The 26433-nt window shown below is 41.8% G+C and overlaps 2 protein-coding genes across 2 annotated transcripts; both read left to right on the forward strand.

Moving 5' to 3' along the window:
* On the forward strand, nt 1-16372 carry LOC134668074 (mitochondrial proton/calcium exchanger protein). Its single transcript, XM_063525548.1, has 7 exons — nt 1-164; nt 582-1801; nt 2129-2396; nt 4643-4790; nt 10715-10988; nt 12309-12746; nt 15327-16372. Exons 1-6 carry the CDS (start codon nt 119-121, stop codon nt 12507-12509), a joined length of 2157 nt encoding a protein of 718 aa, XP_063381618.1. The 5' UTR covers nt 1-118; the 3' UTR covers nt 12510-12746; nt 15327-16372.
* A 757-nt stretch (nt 16373-17129) lies between these two features.
* Nucleotides 17130-26069, forward strand: LOC134668282 (uncharacterized). The gene is made up of 5 exons (XM_063525763.1): nt 17130-17288; nt 17703-18066; nt 18641-18732; nt 19404-20489; nt 21444-26069. Exons 3-5 carry the CDS (start codon nt 18646-18648, stop codon nt 22242-22244), a joined length of 1974 nt encoding a protein of 657 aa, XP_063381833.1. The 5' UTR covers nt 17130-17288; nt 17703-18066; nt 18641-18645; the 3' UTR covers nt 22245-26069.
* The last annotated feature ends 364 nt before the right edge of the window (nt 26070-26433 follow it).

Consider the following 26433-nt stretch of genomic DNA (forward strand, 5'->3'; position numbering starts at 1 on the left):
ATTTGCGTTATCTGTGCATTTTCCTCTCGATTGTCATGGTGTCTAAAGGTTGATTTTGTTTTTATTTATTAGATTTTCATTCATACAAACGATACTATCATCCCCTCGAAACGTAAACATGAACAGATTAATTTTGAATCCGTGCCGGTGCTTAAAAAGATCAAGTAAGTATTGAGTCTCTTCTCGAAACTTGAAGAATATTAAGGACCTTCCATAACCTCTACATTCGGGTGGCGCAGTCTTCCGATTGATCGATTAGGAGTTTCCATTAAAAAGTACTTTATTTTTGAAAACACAATTACTGAGTGACTGTTAGTGAAGCTAATCATAGAATGATTAACTAATTGCTTACTTACTGCTTGGTGAAGACATAAAACGGGTTTGTTGTTACTTGCAACGAGTTTCATATGTTTAACCCAGTTGCATTGCATAAACAATGTTTGCTTATATCAATTGTGTATCCCGTTCGCCGATTTCCTAGACATTTCTATGGATATTTTTGGGTCAATTTCTCGCGTATGAAATTCTTATGTAATTTCTAATAAGCTTATGCCATAAAACGTTTCCTGTTTGTATTTTAGCTCTGAAATGGGAAATCAAAGAGTATCAGTATTTTTCACATGTAAGACATGCAAGGACACTGTCATATGCTATCCAGCCAGGTGAGCCTCTTTTTGGCTGTACAGAGCGGCCATTGAATGCCAGAGTGTTGTACACTCCACTCTACTTCAGAGGAATAGCCACAAGCTCATGCCACTACGAAAAGGAACCGCTTAAACCTTCTTCAAAAGTCGAAGCAGCAGTTGAAAGTATAAAGAAAGGTATAGCTGAAAAAGAGAAACTCCCAGTGAAGGAAGTACCGAAGAAAAGTATAGGGGAACACATCATGGCTGAGCTCAGGCATTATGCATATGGTTTTAAACTACTCTTCATTGAAATCAGGATCTCAACAGGTTTATGCTTTAAGATTCTAAGAGGCAAGTCATTAACTCGGCGAGAGCACAAGCTACTCATCACTACAATCGGAGACTTATTCAGAATGGTACCATTTATAGTATTTGTCATTGTGCCCTTTCTAGAATTCTTGCTGCCAGTATTCATAAAAGTGTTCCCTAACATGTTGCCATCCACATTTGAAAGCAAAGATCAGAAAGAAACGAAAATGAAACAGCACTTGAAAGTTAAGTTGGAAATGGCTAAGTTTTTCCAAGAGACACTGGATCAGATGGCCCCTCAGGCGAGTAATAGGCACTCAACACTCGCAAAAGAATTTCAGACCTTCTTCACGAAAGTCAGAACTACTGGTGATGTGGCCACTAGTGAGGAAATAATGAAATTCTCAAAGCTATTTGAAGATGAAATCACATTAGATTCACTTCAGCGGCCACATCTTATTGCACTTTGCAAAGTGTTAGGAGTGACTTCTATCGGTACAAGTGCCATGCTACGGTGGAATCTAAGGATGAAGTTGCGGTCTCTGGCTGCCGATGACAAAATGATAGCTAAAGAAGGTGTGGACAGCTTAAACTTCAGCGAGTTGCAACAGGCGTGCCAAGCACGTGGAATGAGAGCTTACGGTGTGTCAGAAGAGCGCCTTAGGAAGGAATTAAGAAACTGGCTAGACTTGTCACTGAACGAAAAAGTTCCGCCATCACTCTTGCTGCTGTCCAGAGCGTTGATGGTGCCAGAACATGTGCCCACAACATATAAGTTGAAGGCTACTATTTCAGCACTGCCAGACTCTGTTGTGATGCAGACTAAGGCTGCCATTGGAGAGAAGGAAGGCAAAATTGACTTCAAGGTAATTTATGTATAGTTTTTTTTTTCAGAATATCACAAAACTGTGATTTTTATTCCTTTTCCAAATTGTTTATTATACTCACATCGGTTTTGGGAGGGAGAATGGTAGTGGGTTCAGTACAATGTCTTAATTTTGAACAGTTATCTATATTGCCAGCTGGTTTTATTTAATTTTCAGTTTATTTTTTACATATATTGCACAACACAATAGTTAAAGTAGCAAAGCCAAGGTAGTATATTTGATTCATTCTCTGTCAGTCAACTATTGCCAGTAACCAGATCAATTTGTCATTAACTATTATACTCATATTTCTTACTTTGATTTCAGGCTAAAGTGGAATCCATCAAGCTTGAAGAACAGAAAATCAAAGAAGAACAGGCCGAGATGCTTGAAGCTGAGAAAGAGAAACAAATACTGGAAGCAAAGAAGAGAGAGAAGGAAGAACTCAAAGACAAAGCCCCCGTACTTGATATTGAAAAAGAAGCTGTGGCCAAGGATGAGGCAAAGGTGCTGAATGTGGATAGTCCTAAACCCGCGGAGGAGGGTCTGTCTGGCAAGGATATTGAAGTCATTGAGGATGCTTTAGAAAAATTAGGTAAGTAGTCAACCAACAAATAATGCAACAAAAGATCCAAATTAATTTGGACAATACTATGTATGTATAGTCTATTCCAAGCTGTTGGTTCCCACCTAACACCAACGGCCATTTTCAACCACCACCAACGGTCAGATCATGGCCATCTTAAAAGGGGGCATAAAATATTGGTTCAGAATTCCTTACTATTCTCAGAGCCCACTCAATATTCGCTCGCGATCCACCAATTGGGAAATGCTGGTCTATTCTGAAAAACCGGACAAGTGCGAGTCGGACTCGCCCACCGAGGGTTCCGTACTTTTTAGTATTTGTTGTTATAGCGGCAACAGAAATACATCTGTGAAAATTTCAATTGTTATTACGTTTAGCTATTACGTTTCGTAAGATACAGCCTGGTGACAGACGGACGGACGGACAGCGGAGTCTTAATAATAGGGTCCCGTTTTACCCTTTGGGTACGGAACCCTAAAAAGCATTCTAAAAACGCAAATATTTGCAAAAGAGCATCATGCATTTAGTAAATGATCTTTTAATGTTGGCATTGCGCCATAACGGGAAGCTTAAGATCACTACGAATTCATAGTATGTAGCAATCATTTCCTTGCGCTTGCCAAAAACTTCCGAACACGCTATGACATTATTATTTTAGGACTTTTCCTTCTTCAGAAAAAAAGTCAAGTTTGCGGAGTTAAGTTTTCTTAAATTTTAAATAATCTATTCGATTTTTCTCCCTACAAACTCATCATTACTACGCGTATCAATACAACTGCCTACTTATTTAGAATAGGAAAGGAATAAGATGTTATTTGAATAATTTTACGACTCACTTGTTTTTAGTCACTCGCGCGACATGTTTCGGAGAGCCTAGGTCTTCTTTATCAAGCACTAACAGTGCGAGCAGCGTTCACGACGGCCGTGTAAGAGACCTAGGCTCTCCGAAACATGTCGCGCGAGTGACTACAAACAAGTGAGTCTAAACCGTAAAATTATTCAATGTTAGTATGTCTCACAACAGTTTAAATTCGAGGATGTTATTTGGTAGAGTTTTTTTAAATGCTTAGCTATCTGACTGTGTCATCGTATTTGAAAAACATGATAAAAATAGCAATAATCATTGAGTTATAATCTTATTATGTCTACCTAGTTGATCTGCATAACAAAAAAGATTAGGTACACATTTTTTTTCTGCAAACTATTTCAATTTGATCCTTAAGTGTGTAGCTTTTAGGTCCATAATAATTTGCCCACAGTTAATATCATATGCGACGATTTGTCATGACTATCGTTTGTTTGTTACATTATTCATAGTATAATAAATTATTGAAGGTCACATACATTATTAGCAAATACATAATGTGTGTCAGACGGAAAGTAGTTCCTATCAGTGGCCTGATAAAGTAAATTTCCTTGTTGCTATATTATTATCGCGCTTATCAGATCCATTACTTTTCTAATTTCATGCATAAAGTATAGTAGAGTTTCATTGCAAATTGAATCGTGCTCCTTAAGAGTAAGGTTGACATTTGACTGGATTATTAAATTTATTAAGCTAACTTCGTAGTCTTACATAATATCAATCAAATCAATACAGTGAAATATTTATTTATTACCAACCCGGTAACTCGCATAAATACAAGCATAACTTCTTCTAGAAAAAGATTCTGAGATAAGAGCGGCTCTGTGTATATAATCTATTTTTATTTTTGTTTAGGTACTGTGTTTTTATCGCGAATCTTTGTCAACTAGATATGACATGATATCAGCAACAGGATATCAATATCACGCTATCACTAACAATCCGCTGAAATAAGTCAATAAGAAAAAAAATGTGAAATTTGAATAGGTGTGAGGTGTGATGAACAGTGTTATGTTTATGAGATTGAACTTTTAAATACCTCATATTTATAAACATAATTATTATCAGAACAGTGGTTATTAAGGTTTATTCCTTTGAATTCGATTTTACGGGTGTACCTCTAGATATTGGAGATGTAGTGTGACCATCCTAAAGAACTTAAACCAAGTCCAAAATTGTAGTAATAAAAATGTATTTTTTTTTCTTTGTGCGAACTAAAGAGTATGTTTTAATTTGATGATATCAAAATATTTATTTCGTATATCTCGCTCATATCGACCTTTTATTTATGTGCTTACATTTTGCGGTTACATACTCGTACATTACTTTATGAGAAATTCTTCCTAAAACCATTCCGAATCATAAAATAACAAAATATCTAACATTACAGCTGAACAGAAGAAATCCCTGCTCCTCGAGAAGGAGAGCATCCAAGACCTGAAGTTGGAGCTCTCCGAGTACAGCGAGGATGTCAAGGAGATGCAGGAGATCGTCAAGACCAAGCAGGCAGACATCAAGGTCTCCAAGGGTGCTAGAAGGTATGTACTATGTAATATCTTCATCATCGTAAACTAGTATTACTTACTGGCGTGGTATGGGCATTTAATGAGGAGGAATGAATGCCATAGCAGGCGTGGCTCACTCTGTGATTTCGTCGCACCGCATGTACATGCGGCCCAGGCCCACACCAATTTTGGTGTCTAGCAGTAGTTGCCGCGCATCGTTACGGAGCGGACGCTGCTCGCGCTTGCGCCGCCTTGCGGTTATATCTGTCATATTAGACACGATTTGTTTGAGAGTGAACCTTCTGCACCTAGTACTATTATTTATTCTGTGGCCATAGAGCCAAAAGAATGTTAGGGGACGGAGAGCGAATGGTAGACCCAAAAAACGATGGATGGATTGTGAAAGAGGATATGAGAAAGAAAGGAGTGAGTGCTGAGGTGACTGACGGCAGAGGCGTAACTAGGGGGGGGTTGGAGGGGGCACGTGCCCCGGGCGCCGTCCAAGGGGGGGGCGCCAAAATGGGCAAAATACCTCCCATAGAAAATGGACCAGCCAAAATGTAGGACACAGCCAAATTTTTTTTTCGCGACTTGCTCAGTAGGTGTAATCCCAAAATCTCCCTGGCAAGGAAAATGCAGTTATTTTTTAGCCAACCTGTATACAGGATGATCCAAACCTTGACGTCCAAAAATTTTTTTTAGAGTCGTCGTCGTGGGTTATCAGAATATATATACCCCATGATTAGCCGATTTTTCGTAGTTTACGAGTTTAACTTTTAACTTTTGTTAAGAAATTCCGGGGTGAAGCTTTGCTTTGCTTTTATGTCTTCTAATACATGTTCGTGGTATTTGCACATATAACATGAAATAGCGATGGGGAAGTGACACCATAAAATAATAGTAGAAATAACAAAAGAGGACTTTTTTAATGAATTACTAATTTGGAAGCTTTCCACCTCAGTTCCTTTGACCGGCGACTCTGAAAAATTAGGACTATTAAGTATCAATTTTTTGACCATTTAAAAAAACTTAGGGTCTAGCAGTTCCTAAAATAACAAAAAGTCCTTGAAATCGCTTGTATTTTATCATTATTTATTTTTTATTTATTTAGGTAAGGGCAACATCTAAGCTTGAACTCAGCTCAACTCAGCCAAGTGAGGATGCTGTTGTTTTAGCAACTGCGCCGTTGGTCAAGGATTATGTTACAAAAAGAAACAATAAAGTTCAATAGTTTTTTTTTTTTAAATTAAATCTTCACCCCAGAATTTCTTAACAAACGTTAAAAGTAATAAAAATCATAATTCGAAAACTACGAAACGTCGGCTAACGTACATATTCTGATAGCCCACAGCGTGAGAAATTTAAAAAATTATGGACGTCAAGGTTTGGACCATCCTGTATAAGACATGCCGTGATAACATCGCTCGTTCTGTGATACTAGAATGTCGTGAAAAACCTGTGTCAGGTTTCGATGTGGGATCGGGACAATCTAGTCCAATTCAATCCCACCAAGACTCAATTTTGCGCGTTTAGGGCTAAGAAAACCTCATTTTTCAAGGCACAAGCCTTCCCATGTCAGGGAGTATTGGGAGCCTCGGTGTTGAGATCTCCATCAGTGACGTCCAATAATTTCGTAGCCACCTTGCTGTGTAGGCTGCGCTCGTATCCAAAAAAACTCGGTGTGCTCAATAAAGGGAGGCGATACTTTACTCTGGGGTAGACAGATCCCATTTATTGAGTACTGCTGTTACCTTTGGGCAGGAGCATCTGGATGCCACCTTGGACCCTTCAAATCAGTCCAAAGGCGCGCTGTACCTGTGAATAGTCTACGATCCCAAACTCACAAGCGATATTGAACCTTTACGGCCTGTGCCTTGTTTATCAAAAGCTTGTAACTTGTAATACACGTGGAAGTCCCTTTTTAACAGCTTTTGTTAGAAAGGGACTTCCACTTGTATTACAAGTTACAAGCTTTTGATAAACAGGGCACTGGCCACGACATTGGTCTAAGGCGATCGGCGGCGGCGACCGGCGGTAAGTCGCAAAAACAATAACCCGGCGACGCATAATGAATGCCACGAGCCTTGTCGCCGAGCGGCAACGCGTACGGCGTGCACCGGGCGACCGGCGGCGGCGGCGAGCGGGGCGGGGTGCGACTCGAACATTTGTATCGGGCAGCGCGGGCGATGCCACGACTTTACGGCCTGGCCACGACATTGGTCTAAGGCGATCGGCGGCGGCGACCGGCGGTAAGTCGCAAAAACAATAACCCGGCGACGCATAATGCATGCCACGAGCCGTGTCGCCGAGCGGCAACGCGCGCGGCATGCACCGGGCGACCGGCGGCGGCGGCGAGCGGGGAGCGGCGCGACTCGAACATTTGTATCGGGCAGCGCGGGCGATGCCACGACTTTAGAGCGGCGCGACCGGCCTAGTAGGCGCGACGGAGCGAGCGGGGCGATGCGGAACAAAACATTTTGTTTTTTTTTCGAGCGACATGGAGACGGAAGGGTTTATTATTGAAATTTTAAATGTACTTTCGCGTATTTAAGTATGTTGTGACGTCTCCACACTTATTATTGTGTAAGTACTCGTTTTTTTGGGTGCTTTATATATATAATATATAAAATACTAAACTAGATGTAAATAAATTTGTCGTCCTGTATTTAGCCCATGAACCCATTGACAAACAATGAAATATATTCTAGGCACTTTTGAAAAAAAAACATGATTTTAAATACGTCTACGTCCCAGCCGCTCCTAGTCGCTGCCGCCGGTACTGAAAGTACGTGGCATGCCTGGCGGTCGCTCGCGTTTTCCGCCCCGCCCGCCGCTCCACCGATCGCCTTAGACCAACCGGCATGGCACGTACTTTCAGTACCGGCGGCAGCGACTAGGAGCGGCTGGGACGTAGACGTATTTAAAATCATGTTTTTTTTTCAAAAGTGCCTAGAATATATTTCATTGTTTGTCAATGGGTTCATGGGCTAAATACAGGACGACAAATTTATTTACATCTAGTTTAGTATTTTATATATTATATATATAAAGCACCCAAAAAAACGAGTACTTACACAAGAATAAGTGTGGAGACGTCACAACATACTTAAATACGCGAAAGTACATTTAAAATTTCAATAATAAACCCTTCCGTCTCCATGTCGCTCGAAAAAAAAACAAAATGTTTTGTTCCGCATCGCCCCGCTCGCTCCGTCGCGCCTACTAGGCCGGTCGCGCCGCTCTAAAGTCGTGGCATCGCCCGCGCTGCCCGATACAAATGTTCGAGTCGCACCCCGCCCCGCTCGCCGCCGCCGCCGGTCGCCCGGTGCACGCCGTACGCGTTGCCGCTCGGCGACAAGGCTCGTGGCATGCATTATGCGTCGCCGGGTTATTGTTTTTGCGACTTACCGCCGGTGGCCGCCGCCGATCGCCTTAGACCAATGTCGTGGCCAGGCCGTTAGAGCGGCGCGACCGGCCTATGAAGCGCGACGGATCGAGCGGGGCGATACGGAACAAAACATTTTGTTTTTTTTTCGAGCGACATGGAGACGGAAGGGTTTATTATTGAAATTTTAAATGTACTTTCGCGAATTTAAGTATGTTGTGACGTCTCCACACTTATTCTTGTGTAAGTAGTCGTTTTTTGGGTGCTTTATATATACAAAATATTAAATACTAAACTAGATGTAAATAAATTTGTCGTCCTGTATTTAGCCCATGCACCCATTGACAAACAATGAAATATATTCTAGGCACTTTTGAAAAAAAAAACATGATTTTAAATACGTCTACATCCTAGCCGCTCCTAGTCGCTGCCGCCGCTACTGAAAGTACGTGGCATGCCTGGCGGTCGCTCGCGTTTGTCGCGCCGCCAGCCGCCCCGCCAGTCGCCTTAGACCAATGTCGTGGCCAGGCCGTTAAGTCTAAGGAGATCTCCAAAAATAAGTGTATAAGTTTTAAAATGGTCGGCAACGCGCATGTGACCGCTGACCATCAGGTGGGTCGTAAGCTTGTTAGCCACCGATGTACTAAAAACACTTTTTTGTCTCAATTAAAAGTAAACTGTAAGTAATAAGTAAAAAAGTAACTCTTTCGTTAGTTCATTTCGTTTGGGGGGTAGGGGGGGGGCGCAAATTTGGTGCCTGCCCCGGGCGCCATATCCTCTAGCTACGCCTCTGACTGACGGAAGATAGAGGAGAATAGAAGAGAAAAACATGTTGTGCCGACCCCTCATAACGTGGGATAAGGCCAGGAAGAAGAAGCTGAGTCTTATCGCTTCCTATGCTCTTTTAACACTAGAAAAAAACCGGGCAAGTGCGAGTCGGACTCGCGCACGAAGGGTTCCGTACCATAATGCAAAAAAAACCAAAAAAAAGTAAAAAAAAAACGGTGACCCATCCAAGTACTGACCACTCCCGACGTTGCTTAACTTTTGTCAAAAATCACGTTTGTTGTATGGGAGCCCCATTTAAATCTTTATTTTATTCTGTTTTTAGTATTTGTTGTTATAGCGCCAACAGAAATACATCATCTGTGAAAATTTCAACTGTCTAGCTATCACGGTTCGTGAGATACAGCCTGGTGACAGACGGACGGACGGACGGACGGACAGCGAAGTCTTAGTAGTAGGGTCCCGTTTTACCCTTTGGGTACGGAACCCTAAAAAGCTACCTAGGGGCTGTCCATAAATTACGTCATCGATTTTTGACGATTTTTGACCCCCCCTCCTAAAATCATCCAAAAATCATACTTCGAATGACTCCGTTTCCTCCTACGTCATGCTACCATCATCCGATGTCCAGACCCCCCCCCTAATTCGAAATGACGTAATTTATGAATAGCCCCTTAATAGAAAAGCTTGATAAAAATCGTATTTCTTACACTTTTGGGATAATTTTACTTCAAGATGATGTTTTAATATTAAACAGCGTCATAAGCGAAATGAGACACTTCTTTGTCATCATTATCGCAAAAAAATAAAGGTCGTAGTTACCAGAGATAACCTTAGCAAGCACGTGCTTGCTAAGGTTAAAGCGTGCACGTGCACCGCTACCGGTAATACTTAGATTCGTGAACGAATACTTGATAATTTATCAATCTCTAGAGTCTGTGACCTTGCATTGATAGATAATCTTACTGCAAATGTTGGGTTATTAAAAATATTCTTATTATGGCTATTGTGACTTACGTCACCACATTTATATGGATGACGGAAGGTTGTTAGTTATATCACGTTTACTGCTAATAGGTACTTTATTATGTACTCATTGCTTGATGACAATATATTAAAATCTTTTAGTTTTTTTCTTGAGTTTCAATTATATTTTGAAGTAATTTAATATAATAGTTACTCAGTTTTGTATAAATTATAACTTGCATATAATGTAAAGTACTCAATAAACTAAGTTTATTACGAATGTCTAGTTCTACATTTAGGTATTAGTAATATTTGAAACGACGATTCGAAAGAGCTTGTTGCTAGGCCTACTTGAATATAACATATTGTTAATCTTTAATATTTCTTAATCCGTTGAATGGATGTGATGTTGTGTTCAATCGAATTAAAAAAATTTTTTTAATTTAAAACCTCGAAATCGATTTTTGGCTAGCAAATTTAGATCTCTGGGACTCATGAGGTGAACATGAATTTAATAACTTACTTACTGCTGTGGCGCAACGACCCGAAGTGGATCTTGGCCTCCGACACTAAAGACCGCCATGCTACTCTGTCCAAAGCCGTTTCTGTCCAGTCGACGGCGCCGAGTTCGCTAAGGTCTTTCTGCACTGCGTCTCTCCAGCGGTACCTAGGGCGTCCAGACGGCCTTCGGCCACTTGGTACTCCAGAGTACGCTCTCCAGACTGCCCGATCTTCCCCCATCCGGATTAATCGAATTTAATAACATTTATGTTTGTTATTTGGAGAATCGAATTTAATAATATTTATGTTTTTTCCCCAGACTATACAAAGCGGTGAACAACATGATCAGCAAACTGGACTCTGTACTAGCCGAGCTTGAGAGCAAAGAGAAAGCGCTCCAGAAAACCCTGGAACAGACCAAGTCCGAGCCGCAGAAGGCCAAGGAACAGCTGATCCATATTGATGAACTGATGCATTCCATTAAGAGTCTACAGAAGGTGCCGGATGAGGCCAAGCTGAAGCTGATTCAGGATGTTTTGGGGAGGTTGGACGATGATTTTGACGGGCAGTTGAAGGTCGATGACGTTTTGAAGGTGAGTTGAACTGAAATTAATGTCATACTAAAAAGTGACCAGGGCCTCCAGTGCCCATGGTTGGAATCGGACCAGCGTCTTTGCTATCGCGGCAGGTGCCTGAGCCACCCAGGTCAAAAGTTTCTAGTTTGGCTATGAAACACTTCAAGATGTACAGTCAGCAGCAGAAGCTAAGCTGGCAAAATGTGGCTTTCCCCACAAGGGAGCTTATGCTTCAAGTGCAATAAAGGCCTTTAAATCTGAAATTCTGACAGAAAGATCCTTATTGCCATAAGGACCCTTCTCTGATAGAAAGACACATATGTTCAGAACAATCTGAATAAACCTTTATATTTTATGACTGTATAAGTGTATGCAGATCATTTTGAAAACGTCATCCGCTTAACTAATTCTGCTGATGATCGTACTGTACACAGACTTTGTGTATGACATTGAAATGAATAGATGACGTGAACACAAGAACACGTTTTTAGCGCATACTCTCCACGTGGCTCGGCTAAATTGGTCGTTTTAACATGATAATGACCTCGTTAGACTCGCAGCACAAAAAATGACGTGACGTTAGAAATAGAATGTTTCAGTTCGAGTGTAATTTTATCTTATGTAAATATTTTCGTGGACCCAGACGGATTGCGGCGCAGCTGCAATGGGCTTGGCAACTGTCAAAAGTTTGTATAGATGGCGCCATCATAGCTTGCCCCTTTCTCTAGTTGAGTTCTATGAGATTGGCTTAAAGGGCTGACATCCAGGGCATAAAATTCTATTGGAAACACACGAATTTGACACAATTCTAGGGATTGACAGGGCTATGCTGGCGCCATCTGCTAAATACTTCGACTGGCCAACCCCATTTTTGTGGAATTTGCGCGCCATTAGGCTCATGTGCATAGCCGTCTTGGGTTGGGTCGTCATCAAGTCATCATATAACGCAATTGAGGTTGAAAGTCAGTCTGATGCGGTCATATTGGAAAGTAACCGACCAAAAGCATGTCAGGCTCAGTGCTCAGTGTAAGGTTCCGTAATTACCCGTCCGTCAAAATAGGGCCGGCGGCCGTCCGTCGTAATTAGTACAAGTGCGAAAAGTAGGCAATTTACAACGAGTAGCGATAAATTGAAACACGACCGAAGGGAGTGTTTTAAATCGATACGAGTTGCGACCTTTTCGCACGTGTATTATAGACCTTTTACAGTACATATGGATTATGGCCCTTTACATTTTCGACATAAGCACGCGCGGAAAGTGCTGAAAGTCCCGCACTTGTATCGTAAATAACTATAACATGTGTGTATCTCACGGAAGTTTTGTTATTAAACTTTCAGATGGTTGAAATAATAGGGAACGAGAACGTGAACCTGTCAGAGAAGCAGGTGCAGGAGCTTATCGAGCTCCTCGACAAGGAGGAGATTCTAGAAGTAGAGAGCAAGATACAGAAGGCGCTGGACAAGGCCGCCACAGCGGAGAAGGTGCAGAACATTGAAGCACTGGAAGCTAGCAAGGTGAGTTTGATACTGTTGGACTAGGAGGAGGTTCTAGAAGTAGAGAGCAAGATACAGAAGGCGCTGGACAAGGCCACTACAGCGGAGAAGGTGCAGAACATTGAAGCGCTGGAAGCTAGCAAGGTGAGTTTGATAAAGAAAAAGATTGAACTGCTGGGCTAGCAGGAGGTTCTAGAAGTAGAGAGCAAGATACAGAAGGCGCTGGACAAGGCCGCCACAGCGGAGAAGGTGCAGAACATTGAAGCACTGGAAGCTAGCAAGGTGAGTTTGATAAAGAAAAAGATTGAACTGCTGGGCTAGCAGGAGGTTCTAGAAGTAGAGAGCAAGATACAGAAGGCGCTGGACAAGGGCGCCACAGCGGAGAAGGTGCAGAGTATTGAAGCTCTGGAAGCTAGCAAGGTGAGTTTGATAAACAAAAAGATTGAACTGCTGGGCTAGCAGGAGGTTCTAGAAGTAGAGAGCAAGATACAGAAGGCGCTGTACAACGCCGCCACAGCGGAGAGGGTGCAGAACATTGAAGCACTGGAAGCTAGCAAGGTGAGTTTGATACTGTTGGACTAGGAGGAGGTTCTAGAAGTAGAGAGCAAGATACAGAAGGCGCTGGACAAGGCCGCTACAGCGGAGAAGGTGCAGAACATTGAAGCGCTGGAAGCTAGCAAGGTGAGTTTGATACTGTTGGACTAGGAGGAGGTTCTAGAAGTAAAGAGCAAGATACAGAAGGCGCTGGACAAGGCCGCTACAGCGGAGAAGGTGCAGAACATTGAAGCTAGCAAGGTGAGTTGATCATTTGAACCTGTCAGAGAAAAATATTGAACTGCTGGGCTAGCAGGAGGTTCTAGAAGTCGAGAGCAAGATACAGAAGTGTACCATCATTCGTAGCGATAGTTACGGTGGCCAAAAAATAAGTGCATTCCTGTTGCCAAGGAGGTTTTGTGATTATACTGAGCAACTTTTACTATGGGACAAACCCCGAAATCGCAGGTGTATTTTTAAAGGCCCCTGTATATATGGGGCCAACGCAGGCCAGTCCAAGGGACGCAGCCATGCGGTAGAATGAGATAGCAATATCACTTGCTCCCTCTAACGAATAAATGCGTCCCCCAGACTGGCGCACGCTGACCCAATATGTATAGGGGCCTTAAGAGGTGCGCAGTTTCAAAATGTTTCGCCCAATCTTTGTGACCAGAAAAGTTTCCACGACATTAATTTATGAGTTCCGTATCGGGCGGGCATTAGTCCAGTGGGGCAATAGCCCGGGGGCCATCAACCGTCATGGCCGCCTGCCAAGTTCACTGCCACCACGCGTCATTGTATATATCAGGGACGAGACAAAGACAGCGCATCACTTCGTTCTATTCGCCTCTGTCGGTAGAATACGCAAGAGCGGGAGACGAGACTGGACTACAATCTTTTCGTTCGTTCGCCTCTAAAGCTCAAACATGTAATAGCGATAGATATCATTTGCGCAAAAATTAAAGTGGAAATGGTGTGGCCACACAGCACGAATGCATAAAGACAGGTGGGCAAAAATAACCACCCTATGGCGGGGCGCGTCGGGGACAAGGAATAGAGGGAAGGCTAAAGAAAAATGGCTCGACGAAATCGTGGCTACAGCCGGGCAAGACTGGTCACAGAAAGCAAAGGACAGGAAAAACTGGCTGAATCTGGAGGAGGCCTTCACCCGAAGAGGGGTCTCTACAAAATAACAATATATATATTTTTTTTAACTTATTAAAACATTTTTTTTACTTTTTATGTAACATGTAGAGAATTAATAAAGGCTTTTTATTTTATTTATTTATTTAATAGCGATAGAGAGGCAAATAGATGATTTTCTAATTTCTATTTCAGCGGTAGCGATTCCGGGTCGAATCATACTGTCCCTTTCTAATATATGGCACTATCCCTTTCGGCTATTTAGGGTTGTCAAAATTCAAGTAATTATCTTATCTGTTGGTCGTGCACGCAAAGGGATGTCAAGTTGTGCCAACCCTAATAATTGCTCGTACGATGCTGAGCCGAACGGAGCCGAGAATGACCGAAGGGAGGGGTGTCCCCCCACTGTCTATGCCTGATAATTCTATACAACGAACGTCGCTTGGCTCACTACTGTTGTAGATGGCATAATTATTCATATTCACTAAGGAAATAAACAAATTTTTCATTTTCAGCCCTGTACCTATACTTAGACCAAAAATATGCTTTGGTCTGAGAAATTCCATTTCTTATTTGTTTACAACTTTTGGCCGCTGTTATGATTCAGTGTTTACAATTTTTATTATGACGCAGTAAACTTGAAGCGTATACTTACCTAAAACTCAATGTCAATGACATTCAGCCGAATTTCCTATACCTACGTCCTACATCATTACCCTTTTACACATCTTTTTTGTATAAACTAACCAATATGGCTCAGCGATCCAAAGAGCATTTTGGCCTCCGAAACGAGAGCACGCTACTTTTCCCGTTCCCGATCCCGCGCCGTTTCCTGCCAATTATCGGCTTGAAGCTGACGCAGATCCGCTTCCACGCTGTCTCCCCAGCGGTATCTGGGCTGACCTACCGGGCGACCACCAGTCCGTCTTAAGGTACGCCCTCTTGGCAGCCCGATCCTCTCCCATTCTTAATAGGTGACCGAACTAGCGAAGTCTGTGGGATTTCGTTTCGCCGATGATATTGGGTTCGGCCACCAACTCCTAGATTCCGGCCACCAACTCCTAGATTCCGGCGTTCGTCCGTATCCTCTACATGCCGTTGTCTCTCTTGTTGGGTCCCAAGATCCTCTTGTGTTGTGTTTTTGTATAAAACAATATTTAAATTGGTTTTTTTCCTCAATTCCAGGGTTTATTCGACTTAATCCGAGAAGCACAGAAGCGACGGGAGATGAAAAAAGCAGTGGAGAAGTTCAGCGACCAACCCTCGATCCCCAAGAGCGAAGACATCGTCACCAAGACCACCAAACCAGAGGACAGCAGTAAACGGCCCGAGAGCCACTGAAAACTCAACCCTAGGAATATTAGAGTAAAGTTGTAAATACTGTGGCTGTCGGTGGCGTTTACGTCTTATGCTAGTCGAGCGACCAGCAGAAATGACGATCCCATCAATAATTATTGAGAATATAGGGCATAGTTCGTCTAAGCTGACTTTACGACGAATAGAACAAAGTGAGGGAGTGTCATTATGAACGTCATATTTTCATAGAAATTTGACAAGTGTAATGTACTGTTATATAATGTTTCCCTAATGACAATAAGCATTTGTATACATGTAATCGAATACTGCATGTAAATATTTACATAATGCCTATTCCGTTTCGCACCGTACAAACTTTTTTTTTCAGATTTTTATTTATTTCCCGTTTCATTATTTATAAAATTCTATTTTATTGTTTATGCATTTCTGTGATTGCTGTTGTAAGTTTTGTGTTGTGTATATTAACGCTGGAACAGCGCTGCACAAATTGTATGTATGTACGTATTCGAGTTTTGATCGGCACCGGTCCACATTATCAGTAATTGGGATTTACTTCAAGTATAAAACATCTCGCAAGTTGCATTTAAAATGTGACGGATTTGTGTATATAAAATATATAGAGGATTAATTTTATATGTTTTCAAAACTGGTTTCATAACCCTGTATCACGTGATTGTTGGCTGTCTATAATTTAAGCTATCACGACCCTATCTGCACATCTAATGCAGATATTAACACAACTAATATACATTTATATGAAATATCTTGTTCTAAATCTAAAACAACTATTGTCAGGTATAAAAAATATAGTGATTTCAATGTTATAGCTAGTTCATTTGTCTGTACTCATTAGATGTGCTGAGAATCGAACTTACTTATGTTAAAGTAAGAGAATAAACAGATCATTATATGAATTACTTGGTTTTATTATCTCAACCTTCAATTACAAGACATTTGACATGTTAATGTGAGTCAATATTAAGGCATTTTTAACTGTTACTATTATAATAATAATACCTGCAAAACACTAAATGTAAATGCTAAGATATGTATTTAACTACTCAAAGTGCAATAAAATCTGATATAAGAATATATACTTTTATGTTTTTTCCAAACACCATCACACTAAAAGTGAAATGGTGGATTGTCAGCGGCTGATGGTGATTTATTTTCGTAGTATTGTCATTCATCATACAACAACATAGTTACGTACCTACACTACGGATAGGTCGGTGAGTGTATACAACCAATAATAGTGGGTTTGCTGTTGGATGTAGCGTACCGTACCTACATTTTAGTTACTTGAAACCAAAGAATATAATACTCACCTTGAAACCCTCAGATAACCTACAAATATCTTTTGGAAAATAAAGGTGTCCGCTTATTAGAACGTTGACCTTGCCAGGACGTCTGTACCACTGTACGGTCTTTGTCCTTGTTTCACGAGGCCAATCACCGCATGACAAGCATTCTTAAATTTTAAACTTCGCGGTAAAACATGGCGCAAGGAAATTGTACATCCGGCTCGCAAGCGAACATTCTATTGGAAGTTATAAAATGCCAACAACCAATAGCATGCTTGCGCAACATTTTCTCCAATCAACAATTACGAGAGAAGAAGTTATGGGCTGTTAGTCGGCCATGTTGAAAAAAAATTAAAAACTAAGCATTTGGATTGGTCGATAAGTTGTCTCTTCCATTCTTTTGCCGAGTTGCGCAAAAATTAGCATTTTTGACTCTCACTCATCACGGCTGCCATGTTTTTTTTCATGTGGGGTTTGTGTGTATAAAATATATCATGTTAATTTAACCCCATATAAACTATTACAGGTGAGTGTCTATTGTTCTAAGCAGTCCATTTTCACTAAACAACACGGAAGCAAGTTCCTCGTCCATAGTGAAAGTGCATCATGTAATACTGTCACCTCTTGTGAAACTGCATCATATCTGTTGAACCAGTGATTGTGACTCAGTGGAAAATAATCACAAACTGTCTGGTACGTGCCCGACGTGATTTGCTTTGTTGATAAGTGGGTTCTGTGGTGACGTTTCCATCGAGGAGGTTCCGTATCGTAACGTAGCTATCCACCCTCGACCACTATGACGTTTTGGCGCCATCGACCCATTTAGCGCGGCGGGGCGGCTATGGGTTTTACTCCGCGTACTTATTATTCCCAGTGACCTTTGTACATAAATAAACATCACGTGTTTATAGAAAAATAAATAAAACGTTTTGTGTTGCAGATTAAAGGGGGTGCACCGAGTGCGTCATTTGCGAAAATAGCTAGTGACAATGCGATTGCACATGCACTAGACGCGGTACCGTCTAAAATCGAACCGCAAGCAAAGAATACGCCAAAGAAATTAATGATGTATTAGTACGAAGGTATTCTTAAGGATCGATTTTAATCACACGGCCCACGGCAATTGTAAAATGGACCCTCGATTTTTGAGCCAGATGATGGTGTTAGATAACGGCAGAGAGTATCCCGGGCAGCATGCGTAAGCACAAGAGAGAGAGCCAGGCACTTGCCTGCAGGCCCGCCACATCCCGAGAACGCAACCAGACTCCAAGCTCCTTCATCTGATACCCACACAAGCCACACAGGTAACCGATTCAAACAACAATTTCCTTATTATCTGCTATTTCTTGTCTATATTATCTGCCGTACATACAATAATTATTTTCAATGTCATTTTTTCTATAGCTATTGTACTTTGCCCTTAATGTTTTTTGTAAAATGCCAGTTCTTATTAATTTACGGCTAATGGCTATGGTTTTGAACAAAGCTGAATCTGAAACATCAATTTATCATTTAAAGTGTTTAAACCCTAGATTTCAAAATTGTAAGTGATGGTTATCATAATGAGTGGTGCCACATAACCTTTGTTTGTTTGATTTATCAAGTTATCACAAACTGGGAATTCCAAATCAGTTGTGTTCATTGTTTACACAAAAACAAACAAACATCAACACTAATGAACAAAGTGTGCCTATGGCCAGGCTGATAATGGTTATGTGAAATAATAAATAACTCGGTGATTAGGTAGGAATAGGAAACAATTTAAATTAATTGTCATTACTCAATGGAGGAAAAGCTAATTAATAAACATTTGCCTTATGATATGAGCTTATGGGTTGGTGTTATTTTAACTCATTGTCTTCTGTTTTCACTATCAAGAGGATATGCAGTGCTCGGTAACATTGGAAAGAGATGTAAACGGTGGGAAAATAGTGAAGATGGTTAACAATGTTAAGAATACTAGCAAAAAGGTCGGTCTGGCGTCATGTTATGGATAAATCCATTGGCAAGGTGTTGCAATGTGCATTTAAAGTTTGCTTTAAGAAGTCTTGTGTGAGGTGTGAATTAATTAAATACATTGTGATATTTTCTGCATTTGCACATTGTATACTCCCCTTATTTTGCCAGGATTGGTTGGTAGCACATTCTGCTGTTCCCCTTGATTTGATCGCACTTTAGTTTGGGAGTATTGTTCCTTTGTTCCATTGTCTGAAGCTGCATATTTAATTTATATATGTATCTATCCATGCATCATATTCATTTTATTGCAAGTTCACCATAGTTTTAAGACTTAGCTTTGTAGTCCTTAGTCCAGTCTTTTCACAAATAATAAACTACATAATATGTAAATAACAATTCATATATAAAAATCATTTCAATGTTTGTAATAACAATAAAAGTGTAGATAGAGAATAGTTTGCAATTGAAAGTATTATTTAGGTTTGAGTATGACTTGCAATCTTTTATTTGTACTTTTGAGTTATTGCATTAAGTGCTTGTAAAGCCTACAAAGAAAAATTACATCATAATAAGTAATTTTTACTCAAGATATGACTTATCTTTCTTAGATAAGGCAAATTCGCTTCAAGGATACACACTGGAGGTGTATAGTTTTCTAAAATTGCATTTGTGTTATTTCCAGGACTACAATCTTGACAACATTGTTGATCAACAGTACACAAGATACCAAGACACCCAGGAACAAGGTAGCACGCTTCGTGCAGGCATGCCCACTTGTTCAGTGGACCAGACAGAGGCCGTACGTCGATATTACGCTGCTTTCCCGGCGCTGAAGAAAGGGCAAGAGTCGCCGCTGCAGTACTATCTACCGCCGCCCGCCTGGTGTCGCAAGTCAGACGCAGATCAAAAAGTCAACATGCAAAGTGAACTGTCTATGATCAGTAAAGATTGGAACTCCAAGAAGAAGTTTTCCACCGGGAAGGAACGTCGCAACTCTTACCACGGGCAGAGGAAAAATAACAAGAAGCGCTGCAATAGTTACAGTCGGTCTTTTGAAAGTAAGGAGTGTCTGCCGGAGTGGGTCACGCACGAGGGCGTCTGGGATATGGACACGCAGGACCCCGTTAAGGAGTTCATCAGGGCTATAGCGCTTGACGAGGGCTACGGTACTTGCGAGAACACTGTCACGGACGAACTGAAGGAGATAGCGCAGGTCAAGTTCAGACTGAACCAGAACATGGTGCCTTCATGGGATGACAGCCTCGATTTAGACACCGAGTGGGTCATCAACGACGACCTCAACCCGAGGGTCCGCACCCCCATGGAGGACGAGATGTACGCGAAGTTCGAGGCCAAGTTCGACCGCTCGATTGAAGCTCTGTGGAAAGATCAGAATACTCCAGATGATGAGTACCAGGATCTGCCAATAGATTTCCAGGACCTGCTGTCTTCGCCGTCGGACAACCTGTTCGCGGACCCGTCGGTGGAGAAGAGCATGATGTCCTTGACGGAGAGCATATGGTCGAATGCTTCGGAGCGCGAGTCACCGTCGCGGCTAGCGGAGGCGCTGCACGACCGCCTGCGGCCGCTGCAGCTGGCGGAGGCGGAAGCGGAGGCGGAGGTGGGAGCGGTGGCGATAGCGGACCCGGCCGATAGCTTCGCAGTCTACTCCGAGGTGGACATCTACGATGCGGCCGAGAACGTCGCCTGCACTATGCGCTCGCTCACCGCTATCAACCATAGCCGCGATCGCAGCGGCTTCGTCGAGGTAATTTCAAAGATTTATTAATTTGAAACAGGTATTTCACCTTTCTTGCTATGTTTTTGAATACCAAATTGGTCTTTTGCTTTACGTCGTTGACGTATTTTATCAGGATTTTGGTAATACATATATAATTTAGTATATCAATTAATAAAAAAGTTTAGGTAGTCAGAAGTTACCTTGAACTTTGAACTTTTATTTTGAAGATCTCGGCTTCGGTGCACAATCTCGTATCGTGAAATGTGAACGGTTTTAAATTAATTCACTTAACTTTTAGTTACCAGTCTTTGTTTCTCGGCCAACCACATATATAGTAGTTTATGTGACTGCTACATAATGAGAGGCATTAAAATACGAGTGTGGGTTTAAGAAACGAACGTTAGTGAGTTTCTTAATAGGATCACACGAGTGTTTTAATGCCTAATTATGTACAGTTACATACACTACTTTATCTAAACACATACTTAAAACTAACTAAAAGATAAACTGTACGTCAAATGGTGGTGAATGAAAACTTTTTTCACGCATGTCACACATCCTTAGTTTTTTTTTAATTCTAGACAAAAGAATGAAGTCCCTATTCTCATGTCACTCGAGATCAAATGTCGTGCGGTTTATATTTAAAAAACATACTAAATTGACGTTTCGTATCGATAACTGTTTTAATATCTATGGATACTAGAATAGAGACCTACTTGAATTTTGACTGCTGTTCCAAATTTAAACTCATAACCTACAAAAATCTATAACGTTATGTACATTAAAGTACAAATTTTCCTACTACCACAGATAAGAAAGTTCTCATAGTAAAATTGGTTGTAATAAAGCTTGTCATTTCCTACGGTTTCTGAACGTATTATAGAGCACTAATGACATGTGTGTAGATAAAATAATTAACCTGCTCATTAAACATGCAGAAGATTTTATGTGATTCGTTAAATGGCGGGTATTTTGTTGTAGGTGCCCCCGCGCTCTTGGCCTGGGCCGCCGCGCCCGGCCGCGACCCCGGCGCCGGCGCCGGCGGTGGAGCCGCGCCCGGCCGTGACCCCGGCGACGGTGGCGACGGCGCCGACGGCGGAGCCGCCACCCCCGCCACCCCCGCCACCCCCGCGCCCCGGCTCGGACCTGCTGAGCTCGGCGCGCACGCACTTCCGCCCCATCGAGCGCGACGCCGGCGCGCGCTACCGCGACGGCGACACCTTCGACATCCGCGGCGACCTCGACCCCGTGCCCTTCCGCCGCAGCGACTCGGGCGGCGTCTACATCGAGGGCGAGCGCGAGCGCTACCTCGAGTACCGCCCCGACAAGACCATCGACTACGGCCGCCTCCGCCTCACCGCCGCCCAGCGCTGCCCCGACTTGGACGACGACGCGTTCAAGCTGCGCTTCCCCCTCCGGCAGCGGGACGCCGCCGTCCAGACGGACCGCGCCGAGCTCTGGTGCGAGGACTGCGGCGGCTCCGCCAAGAAGAAGCGCCCGAGCGCGATGGAGAGCATCTGGACGTGCGACGTGACCGCCTGCGACTCCTGTCCGGTCGCCGAGCCCGTTCCGAGACCCGCGTTGCCCCCGGACGAGTTGACGCGCGACTGGGAGGAGCTGCTCTCGGACATAAGCGCGGCGCACGCCGGCTACACGGCGCCGGAGGCCCCGGACCGCAAGCGGAGGCACTCGGCGGCGCTGCGCTGCGCCGCCGCGTGCTCGCATCCGCACGCCCGCTTCCTCGCGTGCTGCACGCTCCTCGACCGCCCGCTGACTCGCTAGTTCCACCCCGACGGGAAACTCGGCTACCCTATGCGGCCCCTAGACTTGAAACGGAACCATAGAGGACCCATTGAGAGTAGGAATCCGAAAACTACGAAAGCCTGGCCTCAAAAAGCAGATTACTTAGGCTAAAATGGATATAAAATCTTGCAATGAACATACCAATCCCTGGGTGTTCTTTTGGTTCCTGTTACAAATCTATGACAGAAGAAAATTTTCAAGAGTTGACATTCAGTTTGAAGCAATAAGTCTCTGTTACGTGTGTTTTAGTATTCAGTGTTCATTAGTAGAGGAATTCACCTTGCGGGAGTTATTAAATTCGCGTTAACGATTCGATTACGTAATGTTCCGGCAGTCGAGTTTCTCGGTGCGGTGTTGATCCGTGGAACACTCGGCGGCGAAGCGATTCGCTGTCGAATGTGGTAGAGTGCAGATCTTTTGTGAGTAGCAGTCTCTTCGATTATTGATAGCCCCGATATCAAATTGGCGAGGATACTTTTGAGTGACACTGTTATACTGTAAAGACCTTTCATCCGATTGAAAACACATCAGTATCCGAGTTGATTTGATTTTGGGGCGTCACTCTAGTTAAGTTTCTTTAAACGAAACCATCTGCATTCTGTGTATATATCGCCTTTTATTCATCAAGTGTATTGTTATTTCGATAAATATCTATGTGAGAGCAATTTGACGCGTCCTTGACTGATGTGGGTGTTTCGACACACTTTCGAGTTGCATAATGCGAAGAAAGTTAGCAATAAAATAGGATTAGAGGAGCCTTGAAAGTTGAGTTTACTGGACAGTGTTGCAGGGCTAGACATGTGCTAACATATCTTATGACTGTAGATATTGCGGGAGGAGTTTAATGTAACATTAATTTTAGTTGAACATTTTCTTTGTAGCGATTTCATATTGATGTGACGCTGCTCGGTGGAATGCTCGCGCTCGACGACATGATCAACAATATTTGGTGTGGATTGATTAATGTGAGAAAATGTTTCAAATTCTGCGATTCGTTTCAAGTGATTCTCTTACTAAATTTTGTTTCAGATAGTTTGTGGCATAAAGTTATAGCTGTTCATATTTTAATCGTAGATTCGTTATAGTTTAGCTGTCGCAACGCAAACCTGCGCGCTAGCATTCCACATCGAGCACAGAGGACGATTCTAATATAATTCTTACAATAATATCGTCCAAAATTGTTTAAAAATTGTTATTATAAAGTGTAGGTAAAGCAGCTATTTTATTTTTGTTAGTATTTTTTCGTTTACGTTTTCTGGCGATCTAAATTCAATTTTAAATGTTGAAACGGTATAGGAATATCGTTCTGTTACTTCGGTCGGAGTCGGATTGCGTACGCGACGATACGTCCGCGGTTCGAAGAGAGGTTTGTTTTAGCGGTTTGTCCATATGTCTAAGTTTTATACGCGGCGATTTTATTGAGTAGCCGCAATATGTAATCTTAGGACGGCGGGCCCTTGAGGGAGGGCTGTACCCGGTTGTACTTGTATGTACACACGACGGTCTGCTCGGCGGGGGAGGCCCGCCGGTAGAGGTAACGAGAGGAGGGCGCGCCCGGCGCCCCATATGGTTGGTAGGATTTTTGCGCCGCCCCCGCTTGTAATTTCCCCGCAATTTTGGACAGAGAATACCTATTGTTGGAAGCTTTTTTTCCTTATGAAATGGTGCGGCGCTATTACGAGCGGTGGCGGCAAATTGTAACATAATTTACTGCTAATATGAATTGTAACGGTTCATATAGGCGTAACTGTTATATTATAGTTTATGTAAAGCATAAGAAGTGCATGTTATATTTTCTTATATCCTCATTTTATAGAGGGCGGTTATAGGCGGAGCGTGGGGGGGTACTGTCGAGTTTGATTACGCGGTACGCTCGCCGAGCCCGCGCGTTAGGCCCCGTCAATACTTTATTTATTTCATTTAAAACCATGCCTAGTTACAATTTCATAAAGGTTAATGTTTCACGCAGATTTTGCTACTTTATATGTCGTGTTTTTATATATTTTTTTGTAGTGTGATTTACTTTTGTTTGTAATAACTGAAAACGAAAAAATATAGAAAAAAAACATTACAAAATTTCCGTTAGAAATGCTAATAATGTATATATTGTATACTATCGTGAATTTAATGTGTAGTCTTTTCAGTTTTTATTATGTATGTATTGTTGTATGTTTTATTTGGTTTGTTTGAGTGGTTGAAATGTCCAGCCGAGGCTCAATGTCGCGTTTCGGACATATCAGGCACTGAAATAAGCTTCAGATAATCTGTTTATACATTTAACTCATTAGTATGGTGGAGTATTTTTAAAGTCATTCAACTAATTAATTCATTTCTATTACGTCACAGTTCATTGATTCCATCACAGTTTTATTTTCTGTCATAAGTTTATATATTGTACTTATTATTCGCTAAACGATACCTTGATAAAAAAAATGTTAAAAAATCTCAAAAAAAATTTATATAGAGTCAAGTTTGCATATTATATTATGTTTGATTAGATATTAATCTCATGTAATGTGCCTATGCACTTGATGTCAGGCTTCGTAACATCTTGGAGCGAGCTAAGTTGGTGGCGGCTAAAAAAAGGGGACGCTATTTGCACGAACACCGAGTTGCTGCCAACTTCGTCGTGTTGTGCCAATTTACATTAAAGTTGGCACAACACAACATACAGCTTGGCCGTCGAATTTACTTGCAAACGCTTCATTTTCAACATTAACGAGCATAACATCTAGCTTTGAAGTCTGCAAGTGATTCAAGGACCAAGCTAGTCCCCGAAATCACAAACACTTTGCCGCCCAACGCGGAAGAGCTTTTCGTCATAATGTATCGGTAATTCGAAACTTTCACAGTCAGCGAATTGTTGTACTGATCTTTGTTTACATAATGTTATCTATATGTTTAGTCGAGAGTGACACGAATTTTCTCCTTACATTCGGACACGTAGCTTCACAGCACACGTTTTAAACCGCCGTGAGCTCTCGACAATCAAGTCGGCCTGTAACCGATCGCGGACAGCCTTGGTTACGTGCATATTTGTGTACACCTGTCGAACTATTTCTTTTTCCAAGTTTAAAATCATTAGAAATAAAGATTATCTTATAGACCGGGGTAGGAGCAGTATGCGCAGGGATTTCACGTCAAGCTTCATTTGAAAATTCGCACAGATCTTGTACAGTCAGCAGTAGTTACGCAGAATGAAATTTTAAAATGTGCACTAGCCGCATTATCACATAGGTATTAGAGTTAGACCAAGAAATGTCTGCAGCGAATTTGATAGCCCTAGACAGTGCAAGTGTTATTTATACGTCATAATTTCATAGAAGTTTGACGTTTAAAATAACACTTGCACTGCGTGGGCTATCAAAATCTCTGCAGACTCTTATTACAATTGTCGTATATTTTGCTGTCGGTGGAAAAGCGACGTATTGCGACGAAATTCATGTGCAGATTATTTTGAACACTTACGTAGCTTAATTTACTGCAGACTGTACCTTTCCTAAATTATCAAATTTACTGCTTAATCTGTAACAAAAACGCCTTCTGTATTTTTAAATCACTTTACCTTTTGAACACCCTAATTGATTTTGTAAGTAAATATAGAGATAGAAAGTACTAGTAATATCGAGATGTAAAGTTAAATTTGTATGTTTTGGTCTTTAGATTTTACCTAGGCCCTACGGAATTCATTAAAGATTGTTTAGCAGTGGTATCCCTGATAATAGTTACCATTTTCATAATGTTAGGTTGTGCTCACTACTCTGGTACTTGCCACCTATGGAAGAAAATAAAAAATAAACAATCCATTTTTTGTGTTTATTTTATACCATTGATGATTTAACAAAACCCCAACACTATGACGGATGAATCGATTTTGATAAAGCTTGTCTTAGAACAAAACCACCCCTAGAATTAAAACCTGTTTTCAAATAAAATAAACCACATCCAAATCGGTACATCCGTTTATTTTTCCTATTTGAGTGCAATTTTAGGCATTGTATATTATCCCTATATGGCCATGGTTTAAAAAATGTTGTTGAAAACAATATTTTCAATACTTATCCATAAAATTTGTTTTGTTTAGACATGGGTATCAAGCAATCCAGGTAAGCTACCAAGCTCCCGTGTCTTCCCTCTCGGCGCCGCGTATACAAATTACTTATTTATT

This window comes from Cydia fagiglandana, chromosome 10 (genome assembly GCF_963556715.1).
Source record: "Cydia fagiglandana chromosome 10, ilCydFagi1.1, whole genome shotgun sequence".
Lineage (NCBI taxonomy): Eukaryota > Metazoa > Arthropoda > Insecta > Lepidoptera > Tortricidae > Cydia > Cydia fagiglandana.